Here is a 15,741-nt window from a genome sequence, read left to right as displayed (position 1 = left end):
GCAATAGCTAAGGTAGGTTATTCCGTCATATGACTCCTTTTCTCATAATAAATATTGTGATATTTCAGACATACGAAACCACCTCGCGATATCTATAACATAATCCCACACCTCTACTCAACATATGTTGACTTTCAGTCTACAAAATGCAAATGCTAAAATCTTTATTTTCTATTGTCTTTGTCTTGTAACATTTTGTTTAGACTTGCGTGTGATACTGACGTAGGTGTATCGTGGTGAAAGGGTAGGACAGGACAGGACAAGGAAAGATGGGGTAAAAGATAATGGTAGTGGGTATAACTTCATGTCGTGATGTAGATAGATATTCGGGCTGGGTATTGAGAGAAGAAAAGATATGGGGGAGAAGACTTGTGTGGAAGGGAAGAGGAAGGAGAAAGGAAGAAAGAAAGTCTACCAGCCGGATCAGGCTATGGAGAATCCATCCGGTATGGTGGGATCCTCGTGGGGAGCTTCTTGTAGTTGCTGTTGAGGGTGTCTTTGAGGGTCCTGTTGAGGGTACCCTTGGGGATGACGCTGATGGTGCCGCTGGTGGTGTCGCTGAGTATGCGGTCGGGGTTGTTGGATATACTCTTGGTGATGTTGCTGCGAATACTCTGCAGAATGCTCGTGCAAAGCACCTGGCTCCATTGGCGCAAACCCCTCATACACCATCTCCCCCCCATGTAGCTCCGGCTCCCACGCAAGACCCTGAAACAGCCGCTGCAGCGGCGGGAGGTCACGTACGAGCTGTGGCAGCGACTCCTGCAGCTGGTCCCAGAAGTGACAGTCGTCGAGCTGTCCCCGGCCCTCATCCAGAGCGATCCCATTCTCGACCGTCGGCCGTCGAGTCGGCACATGCTTGTGCGCTGTCAGCCGGGCGTGTCCCCAGTGGATCTTGCCGTGCAGTGCGATTTGTCCGCCACGGGTGCTGTAGCTGAAGCTCTGGGGTACAAAATCGCGCCATTCCTCCAGCGCCTGTGGCAGAAGGTGTCGTTCCCAGACGGGGTTGTTCCGGCCTGTCCACCGGTTGTGGATGAGGAGGAGTTTGGCGAACCTTTCCATGAAGATCGTTTGCTGGGCGGTGCGCCAGCGGAGGATCTCGTATTCGTGGATTGCGTCGGCGTACTTTGCGGATTGGAGTAGTGCGGGGTTGATGCTGGATGGGAGGACGGGGGCCGCGCGAGAGGGTTTGTAGCCGAGACCGCGCTGGATGACCCGTCTCGCGCGGTGGAGGTCTCGACGGGTTTCTTGGAGTAGGTCGTAGGCTGCACGCATGTGGTGTTGGAAGTCCCGCAGGCGTGCCCGGTCCCAGGCGCATTTAGCGAGTACGTGATGCATTTCGATCGTGTAGCGGACGTTGAACGGTTCTGACGCCATCGTTTGGACCAGCACACCTAGGAAATCGTAGTTCACTTTACCCTTCCGGTCGCGTTTCGCGTCCGGGCCGAACCGTGGTCGCGAGAGCACAAACGATCGCTCCAGGAGCTCCAGCCAGACCTTCTCGGGAATGGGGATGTTGTACGAGCTGGCGATGAAGTTGACCGTGCGTAGGGCGGCGGCGATGTCGTTATTCGTGCCAAAGGCGTGGGCCACGGCAAACAGCAGCGCGCCCGACGGGTGAAGGGGCGACGATCGGTCATACTCCGTCACCGGCGGCACGAGGGACTCGTCGTTCTGGGCGAGGAGCTCATCCACATCCACGTTCCAGGCTGTCTTGAGCACGCTTTTGATGCCCTGCACATAGCCCACTCGACTAGCCGCCAGCAACACGTTAACCAAGGAGGCCTCGTCCGCTTGGTTCCCATTCGCGACCATCTCGTTGAAAATGCCCAGCACTTCCTTTCGCACGCTGCGACCGGCGGTCCCGTAGCCTTGGAAGCCTGGGTTGGGAGCATCCATCCTCCGCTTTCGATAGGCAAATGGGGTCACGCGCAGGTGGTACCTCTCGTGTCCCGCGTAGGCTCGGTCCCAGACCTTGGCCGCCATATAGTAATTGTAGCAGTGGACATCCGGGATCACCTCGTCCTCATGCATATTGGACCAGATGTTATCCGCCAGCTCCGCATCCCCAATCGACCGGGCGCAGTCCAGCAGATGCGTGTATTCCGCCAGACCCATGATGTGGCCGGCGGATTGCCGGATATGAACAATGGCGATCAGATTGTGGGCATAGGTCCCCAAGATCGAGCTGAGCGACCGGTATTTTTTGATCGCCACAGCTGTGGGGTGCAGTGGACGATGGATGTCCCGGTACGGCTCCACGAAATAGGCCGGCGATAGTAGGCGAAAGACCTCCACGAAAACACTCTGCGGCAACGACTGCACCAATTGTTCATATCGGGGATCCAAGAGAGCTTCCATTACCTGATCTGGTTGGGCATTCCGGATGGTTGTGTGGAATTCGTGGTGGAGCGCCTCGCTGGTGTGCCCGGTCGCTGAACCCGCCATGCCTGAGGCCTCCACGGTTGCACTCCATCCTGGCGTCGCCCACGGTCCATCCGGAGACGCACCAAGACCCGTCGGGTCCCTCGACTCCCACAACGAGGGAGACTTGGAGCTGAAGTATGCATTCGAAGGGCTCCGTCGCGAGAGTTGAAGGAGGAATGGTCGCGTGGGACCTGTTCGGGAGGACCACCCTGAAGTGGAGCCCGGACCACTCCAGCGAGGAATGGACCAGTGAGGGCCCAGAAGGCTCTCACATCGACCCCGTACCAAGCTCCGCATCGAGTATGTATCCAGGAAACGAGGTAATCAACAGGGTAAAAAGGATGAATGAGATGGAGAAGAAGGAGGAGAGAAAGAGGACAGAGAGACCTCTGCAGTCAAAACCCCCTCTTCGGCCCCTGGTGCCTCACGAGTGACCAGGATTATCTGCATCCCACAGTCACTCCGGCCTGATTTCCCCATATTGAGAGTCTGAGCGTCTGCGGGGGTGGCCTTGGCACGGCCCAATTGGGTTTAGCGGGCCCATCCCTCCCGTCATCATAATTTGTGCATAGCTGACTCAGGAAGGTGGGATAATGGCCAGAATTGTCAGGCATAAAGTGAATTTGCGACCGCTTTTGGGTTGGCGGAGCTTCATCTGGCAGTTCTTCTCTATCTCCGTCCACCAATTCCCCCTCACTCCCCTCTCCCCCATTTCTCACTCTTTTTTTTCTTTCTTTCAAAATGGCCGACACCGAGGATACGGGCGCATCGTCTGTCTCGGAGCCGTTAGATCTGGTGCGCCTTTCGTTGGACGAAATCGTCTTTGTCAAGCTGCGTGGGGATCGCGAGTTGAAGGGTCGACTGCATGTGAGTGACCAGCTAGGAGCTGAATGATCATACACATACATACACGCATACATATATATGGAGACTGACAGTGATACTAGGCATACGATAGCCACTGCAACCTAGTTCTCGGCGAAGTCGAGGAGACGATCTACGTGGTGGAGGAGGATGAGAATGACGAGGAGACAATCCGAGTATGCGATCCTATTCAGTACAGACAGAACATTTGGAGTCCGGCGTCCACTGACTCGGAATACATAGACAATCAAGAAACAGGAAGAGATGCTTTTCGTTCGAGGTACGTCACCAACGTGGTATTCCATTCGACAGTGAAGGCTAATGGGCTGCCTCCCGTCAACAGGAGACTCGGTCGTCTTAATCTCCCCCCAAGCATGATTTCGAGCGAAACAAGGCGTTACTGTTGCGAAGGAGCCAGGAGATTTTATGAGGATAACTGCAGGATGTGCAGTACCGTTGGATCATGAATGCGACCACGACATAAATCGGAGAGGGTTTCGGATAATCAAACGCTTGCGCCATTCTGTGTATTCCTATTTCCTTCTTGATTCCCACAGAGTTCTATCCCCAATGAATGGTTTCTGGGGATGTATTGAGCGGATGGTATGGCACCGGGGGTACACATGGGTACACATGGACGATTAGACCACACCGGGAAAGGGGGAATATTTCACGAAAAAAAAATATATAATTGCATACTAGGAGTCATGCCATGCCTCACCTTGTAGCCACCTCCTCACTGTACCATGAGTTTCTTCTGGGTTCCTTGTCAGCCTCGCCAAGCAGTTGAGTTATGACACAGCGTGGCTGGACATGTTTAATAGTGGATATGAATGACTCAAGGCATATGACTGGACTGCCTATCGATAACACGCCCCGACTTCCTTAAGAGCCGCACCTACTCCGGCTTGACCCCGACTTAATTTGATTCATCTTCTCCTCTTGTCTTCACTTTCTTCCTTCGAATATCTTCTTGATACAATATCCGTCATGACTTTTATTTGATAACGCAAATGTCGTAACGACGACCGTGTCTCCTTTACCCCGCATAGTGGAACTATGATCACACGAATACACATCTGAATGCGCCGGGGGCGACTTACCACTATTCAACCGACTGAGTTGTCTGTACGATACTTCACCGACGACATCACAGTGTCTTTATATACATAGCACCTTTCATTGAATAACATCTCAAACCCATACCGATGCGCAGACAAAAGCCCTCGGTGGAGGAGCGGCGACGAGGCGAAGTGGTATGTGACACGTCTCCCATTCCACCCCAACTCCCTCTACCTGTCAGTGTACTGACATCCGTCTAGGCGCTGAGCGAATTTGCTGAGTACGCCGAGCAACAACAATCGCATCGTGCCGCCGTGGTTCCTCCCAGCGACAGCGGGTACTCCACGGGGGGCCCCTCCAAAACCCACGACACCGAGACGGAGGACCATGCGGAGCTGGAGATCCTCGACCAGCTGAGCCTGTCCGATGCTCCCAAGACTGTCAAGTTGAAAGAGCTGTTGCTAGGGACGGGCGACGGGGGCGATGAGAGCTTGCAACAATTCGCCGGCTTTCTGCAGGCCCGCATCGATGAGGGGCACGGCGAGACAATCTTCGACCTCGGGCTCGAGGACGGAGGTGAGTCGATGGGGTTCGACAATGCGCAGTGGGAGACCGCCGTCCGCCGACTACGCGAAACGGCGGATACCCTTCCAGCGCATTGCCGCATCCTCATGACGTACAACGTCGGAGGTCCGCAGGAGTCTCCGACGAAAAAGGACGATCGCTCGAAAGACGCTTGGGGCAAGGTCCTGATTCGTCAGCCGGCGGACACCGTCGAGGAGATGGCCGAGATCCGCGTGGCGGTGGTGGGGAATGTGGACGCCGGGAAGAGCACCATGTTGGGCGTCTTGGTGAAGGGGAACCTGGACGACGGCCGTGGCAGGGCGCGGGTCAACCTGTTCCGTCACCAGCATGAGATCGAGAGCGGGCGGACCAGTTCTGTCGGGATGGAGATCATGGGGTTTGACAGCCACGGAGAGATCGTCAGCAGCGCCCACGGCCGGAAGGTCTCGTGGGAGGAGGTCGGGCGGCGATCGGCCAAGGTAATCTCCTTCTCTGACCTCGCGGGCCACGAGAAGTACCTGCGGACCACGGTGTTTGGGATGCTTAGCAGTAGCCCTAACTACTGTCTCCTGATGGTGGCGGCGAACAACGGACTGGTCGGGATGAGCAAAGAGCACCTGGGGATCGCGTTGGCGTTGAACGTGCCCGTCATGGTCATCGTCACCAAGATTGACATCTGCCCGCCGCAAGTACTCCAGGAGACCCTCTCCCAACTGACCAAGATCCTCAAGTCCCCTGGGGCGCGGAAGATCCCCATCATGGTCAAAGACATGGAAGAGACCATCAACACCGCGGGCCAATTCGTCAGCCAGCGCATCTGTCCCATCTTCCAAGTATCCAACGTGACGGGGGAGAACCTGGACCTGGTGCGCACGTTCTTGAACATCCTGCCGCACCGCGGCCACTACAACGACGAGGCTCCCTTTGAGTTCCTCGTCAACGACACCTTTTCGGTGCCGCACGTGGGGACCGTGGTGTCTGGCGTGGCCAAGTCGGGCGTCATCCACGCGGGGGACACCGTGCTGGTCGGGCCCGACTCCCTCGGCCAGTTCACCACCACTACCATTAAGTCCATCGAGCGCAAGCGGATACCTGTCAATACCTGCCACGCGGGCCAGTCCGGGTCTTTCGCGCTGAAGCGCGTCCGACGGAAGGAGGTGCGCAAAGGGATGGTGGTTCTCAAAAAGCTGGACCAGCCCCCGAAGGTCTACCGAGAGTTTATTGCGGAGGGTTTGTCTTCTCCTCTTTACTAGATATCCTTTGCAACTGTTAACTTCTCCTTCCAGTGCTTATTCTCTCCCACGCAACGACCATCAAGCCTCGCTATCAAGCAATGCTCCACGTAGGAGCGGTCAGCCAGACCTGCTCCGTCATCGATATCGACCGCCCGTTTATCCGCACCGGGGACCGCGCCGTGGTTGCGTTCCGGTTTGTCCAGCGACCCGAGTTCCTCGCCCCCGGAGACCGGGTGCTCTTCCGGGAGGGCAAGACCAAGGGTCTGGGGATTGTGAAGAGTGTGGGGTATGACCCCAACCAGCCTCTCAACGTGGAGGCCAAACAGGCGTATGAAAGCAAAAATCGCTGAGTTGCAAGCTTGAGCCTGCGACCGTTTTTACTTTTTACTTTTTACTTTTTATCTTTTTTTTTTCTTATATGTGCGTTAGCTTATTGTATTGTGTTTTGTTTTGTCTATTTGGCGGAGCTTGGTCCTAAGTTTACGCCAAGTGTTTGTTTATCACTCCATACATTATGGGATAGGTCTCGTTTTATCTTGATATTGAACTTCTGCTGTACAGAATACTGTCTAGTCACGCTATAAGTATAGGAAACGACAGTACTAAGATGAAATCTTATATATTCCCCTTGCTCGCAGCCATCGAGGCCTCTTGTCGGAGAGTCCTAGGACATGAAAAGAATGACATGCACCTGAGGTGCTGATCCAACGAGTGTTGTTGGGTTTCTTTTGAGCGACTTTTTGACTGTAGTATTCATAATTGTTGCTTTTTCCTGAAGCAGGGGTGGCATTTACTCGGATGATATGGAAGTATTTGACCCGAGCAATAAGTTCTCAGTCGCCACACCAACGATGTTGACCAGCACTTGGTATAGGGCTCGACCTGACTGATATCCCCAGTAAGCAATAAGTTTGTCAACCACTTTGTTCCGGAAAGCAACTCGAGACCCAATGGCTGCGAGGATTAGCGCTGATATTGCCGTGTCTCAACCAACAGTGTAATACTTCCTTACCCACAGACTCAGAGATACATGCTGGAGGATAGCCGGAATTAGGAGAATCTGCAGGCTGGCATTAGCAATGGAAAATCAACACCAAGAGAAGCTCACTATAGCCAAGATGGAGGTAGAGACATCGAATGCGAGTATTTAAACATTCTCTCAGATTGATCATCTCATCTTGGCCGCTGCATCAAAAATGCTGACCAGCGCTTCGAGTGGGCTTGACTTGACTGGTATCCCCAGCACATCAAGATGCGAAATGAAAGATCCAGAGATGCAGCATGACGCTATTAGATCATCCAGCACGTCTCGTCAGGAGAAATCTCGAACGAAGACCTTTCAATCCAAGAGATTCAAGATGAGGGGTTGGAGGGCGAAGTGAGAGAGACAAAAGGTAGATGGTTCTTCGGCTGCTCTGTCACTTGACTCTTACTATCTCAGTGACCTCATTCCATACAGGTGAATCAAGGTCAATAAGACTCCCCTGGATCATGGATATATGACCCAACTGGGGCCCTCCTGTCAGCTCGTGTCACTCTGCACGATGGCTTATTCTCCCCGTTGGTGATGCTTTTAGCTTGAGCTCCGCCCTTAGATGACAGATACTTTCGTGAACCAAAACTGAAGCCTGAGAAACTAGAGCCTCTAGCTCTTCTCTAGGCTGAAACTTACAGTCATCCCGATTGATTTAGTGCATATTTACGGTTGATGCCTCGCTTCGGCGCACAGATCTGCCAGCAAGGCAGACAGTACCCAGCCATTTGGAGAGATGAATAACATTCTAAGAACAGCATTGCCAGCCGGCAGGTGTTACAGGAGACATACGATGTGGCGCGGTATGCTACAATCCGAGCGTGAGTTTAGGCTTGTGGTCTGAACACCTGGAGCGCAGGTTGGTAGGCCCAGATACTGACTACCCGGGTAGTGATATTAAACACTGAATTTAGAAAACATAACATAACCACAACAGGGGATTTACGAATCACCAGTCTTCGATTTCCTTCCACCATCATTGAGTCCATTCTCAGTAGAACAACTCGCGAATGATCCTCTACCGTCAGCTACTATGCGACACGTGACCAGCTGGTGACGTCCGATGACGTCAGAGGCCGTGGTTGATGACATCAAGGTGTGGAACAAAGTCAATGGCTTCGATTACAAGGAATCCGGACATTGACGTATCTGGAGCAGAATTGTGGGTTGTTGGGTTCTTATAAGAAGAGCAGCGATCTTGACTGAACAATGACTTTCAGTATTACTGTTGTTGTTACTACTCAAGCAACTACTCAAACTACTTGACCAACTTTGATTCATACATACATACATACACCCCTACATACTTTGGAAAGTCTTTATTGGAAAATGGAGACAGCAAACAAGATCTGGCACACTGCTGCTGATACATTTCGAGACGACCCTCACACGCTCGACAACCGTGGTACCCTGGACAGTGCCAAACAGGAGCAGCATCGTCAGCAGCATGGTGAGGAGCCCATTTCTGGCGTTCCGGGTCGAGGAACCGTGACGGATCCTTATGATGCTGGTAATCGCGACGGTATGTCTCTTTTACTTCTCTCCTCACATCCTCTCCCAAAAAGAGAGTAAATCAACTAACCAACCCAGACCAACCCGGCGCAGTTAAAGGCCAAGAAGCCACCGTGCCCGTCCACGAAGCCCAGACCTCTCTCCCATCATCCCACTTGCAACCCGCCTACGAAAGCAAAAAGACGACTCTCCCCGACCGCTCAACAACCGGATCCAGCACCATGGGTGCTGCCGGTGCTGGTGCTCACTCTGGCACCTTCACCAAAGGCGGAGTCGACTCCTCTGGTGGTATCTGGGTGCCGGGCGAGCCGGACTTTGAGCAGAGGGATGCGAACTTGGGGCTGAGTGGGTACGGCCGGGATGCTCCTGAGCCGCGCACTGGCACGCAGACGAGTAAGGCTGCGTCGCTTGGTGATACTGATGTGCGTGCTTCTGGGGGCCCTCTGGGCACTTCTGCTGGTGGTATTGGAGCTACTGGCGCGACTCGTAGTGGGAGTGCCAATGCTGGGTATGTGGAGCCGGCGTCTACACCGGCGACATCTTCCGCGACATCGACTTCTGGTCTTCCTAGTGGTGGCGGTATCCAGGACACCGATGTGAGGGGCAGTGCTGGCCGGTCTGCGGAGCCGGTGTCTCCGTCTGCGGCGCGTTCCACAGCGTCGACTTTTAGTCCTCCTCCCCGTGGCAGTGGTGGTGGTGATGCCTTTGCCAATGCCGGTATGCCTGCGAAGGAAGAGGAGGAGGAAACGCTAGGAAGCAGGAGCGTCAGCGCAAAGGAGGAACCATCTGTGCTGCGAATGCCGTCTAGTATTTCGGATGAGAGACGCAGCCAGCTTCACGCGGCGAACGCGAACACCAAGGACGTTGACCCTGATGTGTTGAGGGGCCCTTCGGTCTCCGGCATCAATGAGCAGACCAAGATCCGCTTTGAGAAAGAGGCGGAGAAGGCCGCTAAAGAGGACTCTGGTACTTCGCCTGCTAACATTCCTCTGGCTTCGGGGCCGGGGACTAGGGAGCGCTCGACCATGCCGACTGCCGGCGAGTCTGAGAGAGCCACGGAGGAGGAACAGAAGAAGACTTCGTCCAAGGGTGAGTCCGGACTGCAGCAGCAGCAGCAGCAGCAAGACCAGAGTACCTCTGCTGGAAGGGCGCAGTCCGGCCACCAGGTTCTGGACAAGTCCGAGCAGTCCGAAATGAGAACCAGCACGACGGGACAGTCAGGCACCAGCGGTCGTCAAGCCAGCCAGGCCGTGCAGGACGCTGAACAACGCGACTCGTCTGGCGGTGGCGCCGCCGGCACCGGAAAGCCAGGCGTGCAGCAAGGCGTGAGCAAAGAAGCTCTCCAGGGTCCTCAAGGGCCGCCCCCGAAGGAGTACGAGTTCGAGAAGGAGTTGACCTCAGGGCAAGGAGGCAAGGGAGGGTCGAAGACTGGTTAGTGTTGTCATTCCCTGGCTACGAAAGATAAGAATAACTGACTCTCGCAGCCAATCTCCCCGACAGCAAGGGCACTGGAACTGGCCAGAAAGCCCAACAGGCGAAGCAGGAGGTGCAGCAGGCTGACCAGACGGCTCAGAACGGGACCAAGGCGCATATGAAGGAGAAGCTTGGGAAGGTGCTGCATCATAAATAAGCCAGCTTTCGGACTTGTTGAATCACAGACGGACGTCTGATGGCTAATTTTGCTCATTATAATGGAAGTGGATGGCTTGGCTTCGGAGGGAAATCCACTTGATATAATGTATTGTTTTAATGTGTACATGACGCGATTTGATTGATTAATGAATATTTTGACCACTATTTGTGATTTTGACGTAAACCAGGGTCACTGAGCCAAAAGATGCCTGTAATAGTAGAGTTAATATATTCCAGACTTGTCTGTTGTAGTTGAGTATCAAGTACACTAGATAAGACTGCAAGATGAAGGCAAAGAAACAGACCCGTAAACACCACAACGCCGCCCCCAAGCCCATGTAACACAGGAACAAAAAAGGAACACGCTATAAATCAGCTGCAACATCCATCCGCTTCCTCGTTTTCATCTTAATCTGCAGTGGAACTAGATTCCTCTTGGTGCCCGGGGTATCCGCACGGGTCAGCGGTTTCCGGCAGACCGGACAAGTGCCGCGACTCTTGCCCGATGCATCTGTACGTCGCTCTTCGCCAAACTTCAAAGTATCCATGATGCACTGGTGACAGAAGAGATGGCCTTTGCAATCCGAAGTCAGCATGGTTATCGAATCTTACTAGGTAGATCTGGTCCCGCGACAACATACCGCATACTGTACTGGTGGCGTCGACGGGAGTATCCATGCACACGGGACATTTGTACGCCCTCAACGCTGTTCCTCTTTCCCTAGACTCGTGCTCTGCCGCCCGCTGCGCCATGACTGCGTCCTCACGCTGTTTGGCGAGAGCTTTGGCCAGTGCGGAGGATTCATCGCCTGCGGTGAGGTCGATCGATTCCTCGACTTCTGGCTCTGGCGTCGGGTCATCGAGGGGAAGACTCTGTGGCGATATGGGAGACGAGGCTGTTGCCGAAGCGGTGGATCGGGTAACACGGCGACGCTTGGAGGTGTGAGAAGTGTTCGGATCATGATTGTCTGGAGATGAGCTGCTCGATGACCGCCGGCGCGGACGAGCGTGAGCTGAACGGCTGGAGGTTGGGCGCGGGGGTGAACGGAGTTGATCCATCACGGTGATGTTTATAGTTAGCTTCAAGTGTAGCGATCAGGCATTGGACTCCAATGCAGCGGAATGAAGCGTTGTAATCGCTGAGAGCCAGGGAATCAAACCGGCCGGAGCAACTGGTAGAGAGCAATGAAGCTTCTCGTGTCTTTTATTCTCATTCATTGATCAATATGGGTGGCTGCACTTATCGATAAGAAAGGCGATTAACAGGACTAGAACGGCAGGCGGTGAGACAGCATAAAATACTCCGGATCATCTGCTCTTCCGGGCTCCGCTGCATGACGGCGAGATCGATCCCTTCTTGGTAAAGCTTCACTTCTCTCTTATAGTCGCATGTCCCTCCTTCCCTCACGCGCTGATAAAGATCTACGTGCATACATATACGTATAGACGGAAGACAATTCTATCACGCCAAGTTTGCAGCATTCTAGCTGCGGTGTGGTCGTACCATGGGCCCGTGGCTCTAATCTTTCTGTCATAACATGCCGTGGAGTCTTTCATGCACTCCCTATACTAGGGGTGTGGCACGCTCATGCTCACGGAGCTTGCGCCTACCGCTTACTTTCAAACCCCGGGTGTCTATCCACCTCGCGCGACACTATGTGACACCAGCGACGGGAAGCGCGAATGGCGAGGCGCGCAAGAAATCCCTATCCCGTAAGCGCGAACCCGTCTTCTCTTTGATGGCGAATGCTCATAAATTAATGAATACAGTCCCTGCATCTGCCAGGTTCAACGAAATAGGCGTCCAGCAATTAAGCGATCATGTTTATTCCCAAGTTTTCCCCAATAAAGCGAACCCCCCCGATCCCGACCTTGTCGCCCTATCGAAGGACCATCTCTCCAGACACGACCTGCTCGGGAAATCCCAAGATGGCGCAGAGCCCGTCGCGTTCGATATGCCCGCCCTACATGGTCAGACGCTGGACGAGCACTTCTTCAAGCTGGGAATGGACTCGTCCGAACCGTATCTGACCTATGCGAAGGAATACACGACGGTGAATTCGCCGGAAAAGCCGCGCCAGTGGATCAAGCGGAGCGGGTGGACCAAATACAACAGCGATGGGTCGTGGGAGGCGGTTGACGCCCCCAACGAGTCCATGCTAACGTTCGACACGGAAGTCATGTGGAAAGAGCATTCGTTTGCCGTCATGGCTTGTGCGGCGAGTCCCACCGCTTGGTATGCGTGGTTGTCCCCGTGGCTCTTGGGAGAATCTGAGAAGGAGATTCAGCTTATACCGCTGGGGGATCCATCGCAATCACGGATCGTGGTCGGTCATAATATCGGGTACGACCGCGCTCGCGTCCTGGAGGAGTACGACATGGCGCAGAGCCGAAACTTCTTCTTGGATACCATGTCGCTTCATGTTGCGGTCAACGGCATGTGCTCACAGCAGCGGCCGACGTGGATGCGCCACAAGAAAAATAAAGACCTCAGAGATAAACTGTCGAACGAGAGCAACGCGGTCGAACTTGCCGCTTTGCTGGAGAGCAAGATGCTGAGCGACGAAGAGGAGGAACTGTGGGTGGGAAGAAGCTCAGTGAACTCTCTCCGGGATGTGGCCAAATTTCATTGCGACGTCACGATTGATAAAGCGCAACGGGACCACTTTGGGGAACTGGACAGGGAGCAGATTCTGGGGAAGCTCGAAGAATTGCTCGACTACTGCGCAGCCGATGTCGCCATCACACACCGTGTTTACAAGAAGGTCTTCCCCAATTACCTTCGGGTCTGTCCCCATCCTGTGAGCTTTGGGGCCCTGAGGCACTTGTCCTCCGTTATCCTCCCCGTCAACCAGACGTGGCAGGAGTATCTCACGAACACAGAGGCAACCTACCATCGACGACTGGAAGACGTACAGCGGAAACTGGTGGAGCTGTGCGACGAGGCTTTAAAGGTCAAGGATACAGCGGACGTGTATTCGAATGATCCCTGGCTGCGGCAGCTGGACTGGTCCGGCCAGGAGGTCAAGATGGCCAAAGGCAAGAAAAAGGGCGACCCCCCACGACCGGCCGCCCGACAGAAGAAGCCTGGTATGCCAAAGTGGTACAAGGACCTCTTCGCGACAAATACTGCCGACATAAACCTGACCGTGCGGACCCGGATTGCCCCGATCCTGCTTAAACTCTCCTGGGATGGATATCCGCTGACCTGGTCTGACAAATTCGGCTGGACCTTCAAGGTCCCGCGGGATCAGGTCCGGCAGTTTGAGAACCAGCCTGTGGTGCTGTGCGACATGGCGGAAGAAAGGAACGAAGAGCTGCGGAATGACCGGCGACACGCCTACTTCAAGCTCCCACACAAGGACGGACCCCAAGCTCGATGTGTCAACCCGCTTGCTAAAGGTTATATGCAATACTTTGAACGTGGAACCCTGACCTCCAGGTTTGCCCTAGCCAAGGAAGCCCTGGAAATGAACGCCTCCTGCTCGTATTGGATCAGCGCCCGAGACCGGATCATGGGTCAGATGGTGGTGTACGAGGACGAGATCCGAAATCCCTCGTCGAAGAAAGAAACAGGCCACCGGACAGGCTTCATTCTCCCGCAGGTCATTCCCATGGGAACCATCACTCGACGTGCAGTGGAGAATACGTGGCTCACGGCGAGCAACGCCAAGGAGAACCGGGTTGGGTCGGAGCTCAAGGCTATGGTCAAAGCACCCCCGGGGTACTCCTTCGTGGGGGCCGACGTTGACTCCCAGGAGCTGTGGATCGCCAGTCTCATCGGTGACGCTCAGTTCCAAATCCACGGCGGGAACGCGATTGGGTTCATGACCTTGGAAGGATCCAAGGCGGCTGGGACTGACATGCATTCCCGCACCGCTCAGATCTTGGGCATCTCCCGCAACGATGCGAAGGTGTTCAACTACGGGCGTATCTATGGTGCAGGAGTCAAATTCGCAGCCACCTTACTCCGCCAGTTCAACCCGTCTCTGACGGAGCAACAGACCCAGGCGGTTGCCAGCAAACTCTACAAAGAAACCAAGGGCACCCGCACCACCCGCCGCATACTGAACGAGGGGCCCTTCTGGCGTGGAGGGACCGAATCATTCGTATTCAACAAGCTTGAGGAGTTCGCCGACCAAGAACGGCCAAAGACGCCGGCATTGGGTGCTGGAATCACCGAAGCCTTGATGCGACGCTTCATCAACCGAGGAAGCTTCATGACATCGCGGATCAACTGGGCCATCCAGTCCTCCGGCGTCGATTATCTTCACCTCCTTATCGTGGCGATGGACTATCTCATCCGGCGATTCAACGTCGGTGCCCGTCTCGCCATCACCGTCCACGACGAGATCCGGTACCTTGTGAAGGACGAGGACAAGTACCGAGCGGCGTTGGCCCTGCAGGTGGCGAACGTGTGGACCCGCGCCATGTTCTCGCAACAGGTTGGCATCAACGATCTCCCGCAATCTTGCGCGTACTTCTCCGCCGTCGACATTGACCACGTCCTGCGAAAGGAGGTGGACATGGACTGCATCACCCCCTCGCACCCGCACAAGATCCCGCACGGCGAATCCCTCGACATCAACCAGATTCTCGACAAGAACGACCAGGCACTCCTCGACCCGTCTATCACGCCGACTCTACCCCCCACTCCCGACAAACACCCCTACACCCCCCGCGAATCCGTCATGTCCACCCTGCAGAGCACCAGCAACCCGGCCTTCATCCGCGCTCAAATCACCAAAGACGACGCAGAACTCCGAGATATCATCAAAGAAGCCACCAAAGCCAAGTCCGCGGATCCGCAGGCGCCCAAAGCCCGCGCCCGCCCATACCGACGGCCCCAGGCCGAAGCCCAGAAAGCCGTCCTGGTGGACCTAGAATCGAGCCTTTACCACCGTGATTTCCGCAACGTTCCTCAGGGGAGCCGGCCTCCCCAGGTCAATAATTTCTCCAACCGTCAGTCATGGAAACCGCGGTCGTCGGCACGGGCATGATCTCCACTACCGTCTTCATTCTTCATTTCTTCCATTCTTCGATTGTACATATATGTTGTGCCATGTTCTCTTCTCGTCTCTCCTTACTCTTGACCCTTGGTTTTTTTACCTTTTGTCTTGTTCTACCCTTTTCTTTTCTTTTCTTTTCTACCTTTCTGTATGATCTACCGATGATGACCGAGAAAAGCATGGGATGGCGTATAGCAGTGCGGGTGGAGTTGTTTTTTACTATGTGACTGATCTTTTTTCTTCCTGGTTCGGGGTGTGTGAGGGGGCATATGACTATGTTGCAGTAATGTACATAGCTTTTTATGGCCTTGGAATAGTATATCTAGATTTTTTTTTTTTTTTTTTTGCTTTACTTCAACCACTCCACATTTTAAATCTAGACGATCAGTGTTATATATTTTGA

At 54.2% G+C, this 15,741-nt stretch overlaps 6 protein-coding genes across 6 annotated transcripts; 4 read left to right on the top strand and 2 right to left on the bottom strand.

The window, feature by feature from the left end:
- Positions 1-403: 403 nt before the first annotated feature.
- On the bottom strand, positions 404-2,476 carry BDW47DRAFT_131746 (uncharacterized protein; the record flags this gene model as incomplete). The annotated part of the gene is made up of 2 exons (XM_024817384.1): positions 404-2,354; positions 2,464-2,476. The coding sequence occupies 2 exons, from the start codon at positions 2,474-2,476 to the stop codon at positions 424-426; spliced, it is 1,944 nt and encodes a 647-aa protein (XP_024672112.1). The 3' UTR covers positions 404-423.
- Positions 2,477-3,100: 624 nt separating this feature from the next.
- BDW47DRAFT_105840 (U4/U6-U5 snRNP complex subunit LSM3) lies at positions 3,101-3,999 on the top strand. Its single transcript, XM_024812650.1, has 4 exons — positions 3,101-3,294; positions 3,375-3,467; positions 3,535-3,571; positions 3,635-3,999. Exons 1-4 carry the CDS (start codon positions 3,169-3,171, stop codon positions 3,667-3,669), a joined length of 291 nt encoding a protein of 96 aa, XP_024672111.1. The 5' UTR covers positions 3,101-3,168; the 3' UTR covers positions 3,670-3,999.
- Positions 4,000-4,167: 168 nt separating this feature from the next.
- BDW47DRAFT_105838 (putative GTP binding protein (GTPBP1)) lies at positions 4,168-6,681 on the top strand. The gene is made up of 3 exons (XM_024812649.1): positions 4,168-4,547; positions 4,614-6,147; positions 6,204-6,681. Exons 1-3 carry the CDS (start codon positions 4,500-4,502, stop codon positions 6,500-6,502), a joined length of 1,881 nt encoding a protein of 626 aa, XP_024672110.1. The 5' UTR covers positions 4,168-4,499; the 3' UTR covers positions 6,503-6,681.
- Positions 6,682-8,514: 1,833 nt separating this feature from the next.
- BDW47DRAFT_125797 (uncharacterized protein) lies at positions 8,515-10,327 on the top strand (the record flags this gene model as incomplete). Its single annotated transcript, XM_024816443.1, has 3 exons — positions 8,515-8,707; positions 8,776-10,128; positions 10,182-10,327. 3 exons carry the CDS (start codon positions 8,515-8,517, stop codon positions 10,325-10,327), a joined length of 1,692 nt encoding a protein of 563 aa, XP_024672109.1.
- A 236-nt stretch (positions 10,328-10,563) lies between these two features.
- On the bottom strand, positions 10,564-11,493 carry BDW47DRAFT_31609 (uncharacterized protein). Its single transcript, XM_024818732.1, has 2 exons — positions 10,971-11,493; positions 10,564-10,903 (listed from the first exon to the last, which is right to left on the bottom strand). Exons 1-2 carry the CDS (start codon positions 11,386-11,388, stop codon positions 10,695-10,697), a joined length of 627 nt encoding a protein of 208 aa, XP_024672108.1. The 5' UTR covers positions 11,389-11,493; the 3' UTR covers positions 10,564-10,694.
- Positions 11,494-11,738: 245 nt separating this feature from the next.
- On the top strand, positions 11,739-15,642 carry BDW47DRAFT_31607 (DNA-directed DNA polymerase gamma MIP1). The gene is made up of 2 exons (XM_024818731.1): positions 11,739-12,042; positions 12,100-15,642. Exons 1-2 carry the CDS (start codon positions 11,868-11,870, stop codon positions 15,327-15,329), a joined length of 3,405 nt encoding a protein of 1,134 aa, XP_024672107.1. The 5' UTR covers positions 11,739-11,867; the 3' UTR covers positions 15,330-15,642.
- Positions 15,643-15,741: the final 99 nt, after the last annotated feature.

The sequence above is a fragment of the Aspergillus candidus genome (assembly GCF_002847045.1).
Source record: "Aspergillus candidus strain CBS 102.13 unplaced genomic scaffold BDW47scaffold_22, whole genome shotgun sequence".
In the NCBI taxonomy this organism is placed as follows: Eukaryota; Fungi; Ascomycota; class Eurotiomycetes; order Eurotiales; family Aspergillaceae; genus Aspergillus; species Aspergillus candidus.
Note: the sequence above shows the minus strand (reverse complement) of the source record. Positions and strands in the feature narration are given on the sequence as shown.

Excerpts from the sequence above, each read along its gene's own strand:
- BDW47DRAFT_105840 (XM_024812650.1), top strand. The coding sequence starts at position 3,169 with ATGGCCGACACCGAGGATACGGGCGCATCGTCTGTCTCGGAGCCGTTA. Across the intron at positions 3,295-3,374 it reads AGTTGAAGGGTCGACTGCAT|GCATACGATAGCCACTGCAA; the intron begins GTGAGTGACCAG and ends CAGTGATACTAG. Across the intron at positions 3,468-3,534 it reads ATGACGAGGAGACAATCCGA|ACAATCAAGAAACAGGAAGA; the intron begins GTATGCGATCCT and ends CGGAATACATAG.
- BDW47DRAFT_105838 (XM_024812649.1), top strand. The coding sequence starts at position 4,500 with ATGCGCAGACAAAAGCCCTCGGTGGAGGAGCGGCGACGAGGCGAAGTG. Across the intron at positions 4,548-4,613 it reads AGCGGCGACGAGGCGAAGTG|GCGCTGAGCGAATTTGCTGA; the intron begins GTATGTGACACG and ends ACATCCGTCTAG. Across the intron at positions 6,148-6,203 it reads CCGAGAGTTTATTGCGGAGG|TGCTTATTCTCTCCCACGCA; the intron begins GTTTGTCTTCTC and ends TTCTCCTTCCAG.
- BDW47DRAFT_31609 (XM_024818732.1), bottom strand. The coding sequence starts at position 11,388 with ATGGATCAACTCCGTTCACCCCCGCGCCCAACCTCCAGCCGTTCAGCT. Across the intron at positions 10,904-10,970 it reads CGCCACCAGTACAGTATGCG|GCCATCTCTTCTGTCACCAG; the intron begins GTATGTTGTCGC and ends CGGATTGCAAAG.
- BDW47DRAFT_31607 (XM_024818731.1), top strand. The coding sequence starts at position 11,868 with ATGCCGTGGAGTCTTTCATGCACTCCCTATACTAGGGGTGTGGCACGC. Across the intron at positions 12,043-12,099 it reads GCGCAAGAAATCCCTATCCC|TCCCTGCATCTGCCAGGTTC; the intron begins GTAAGCGCGAAC and ends TAATGAATACAG.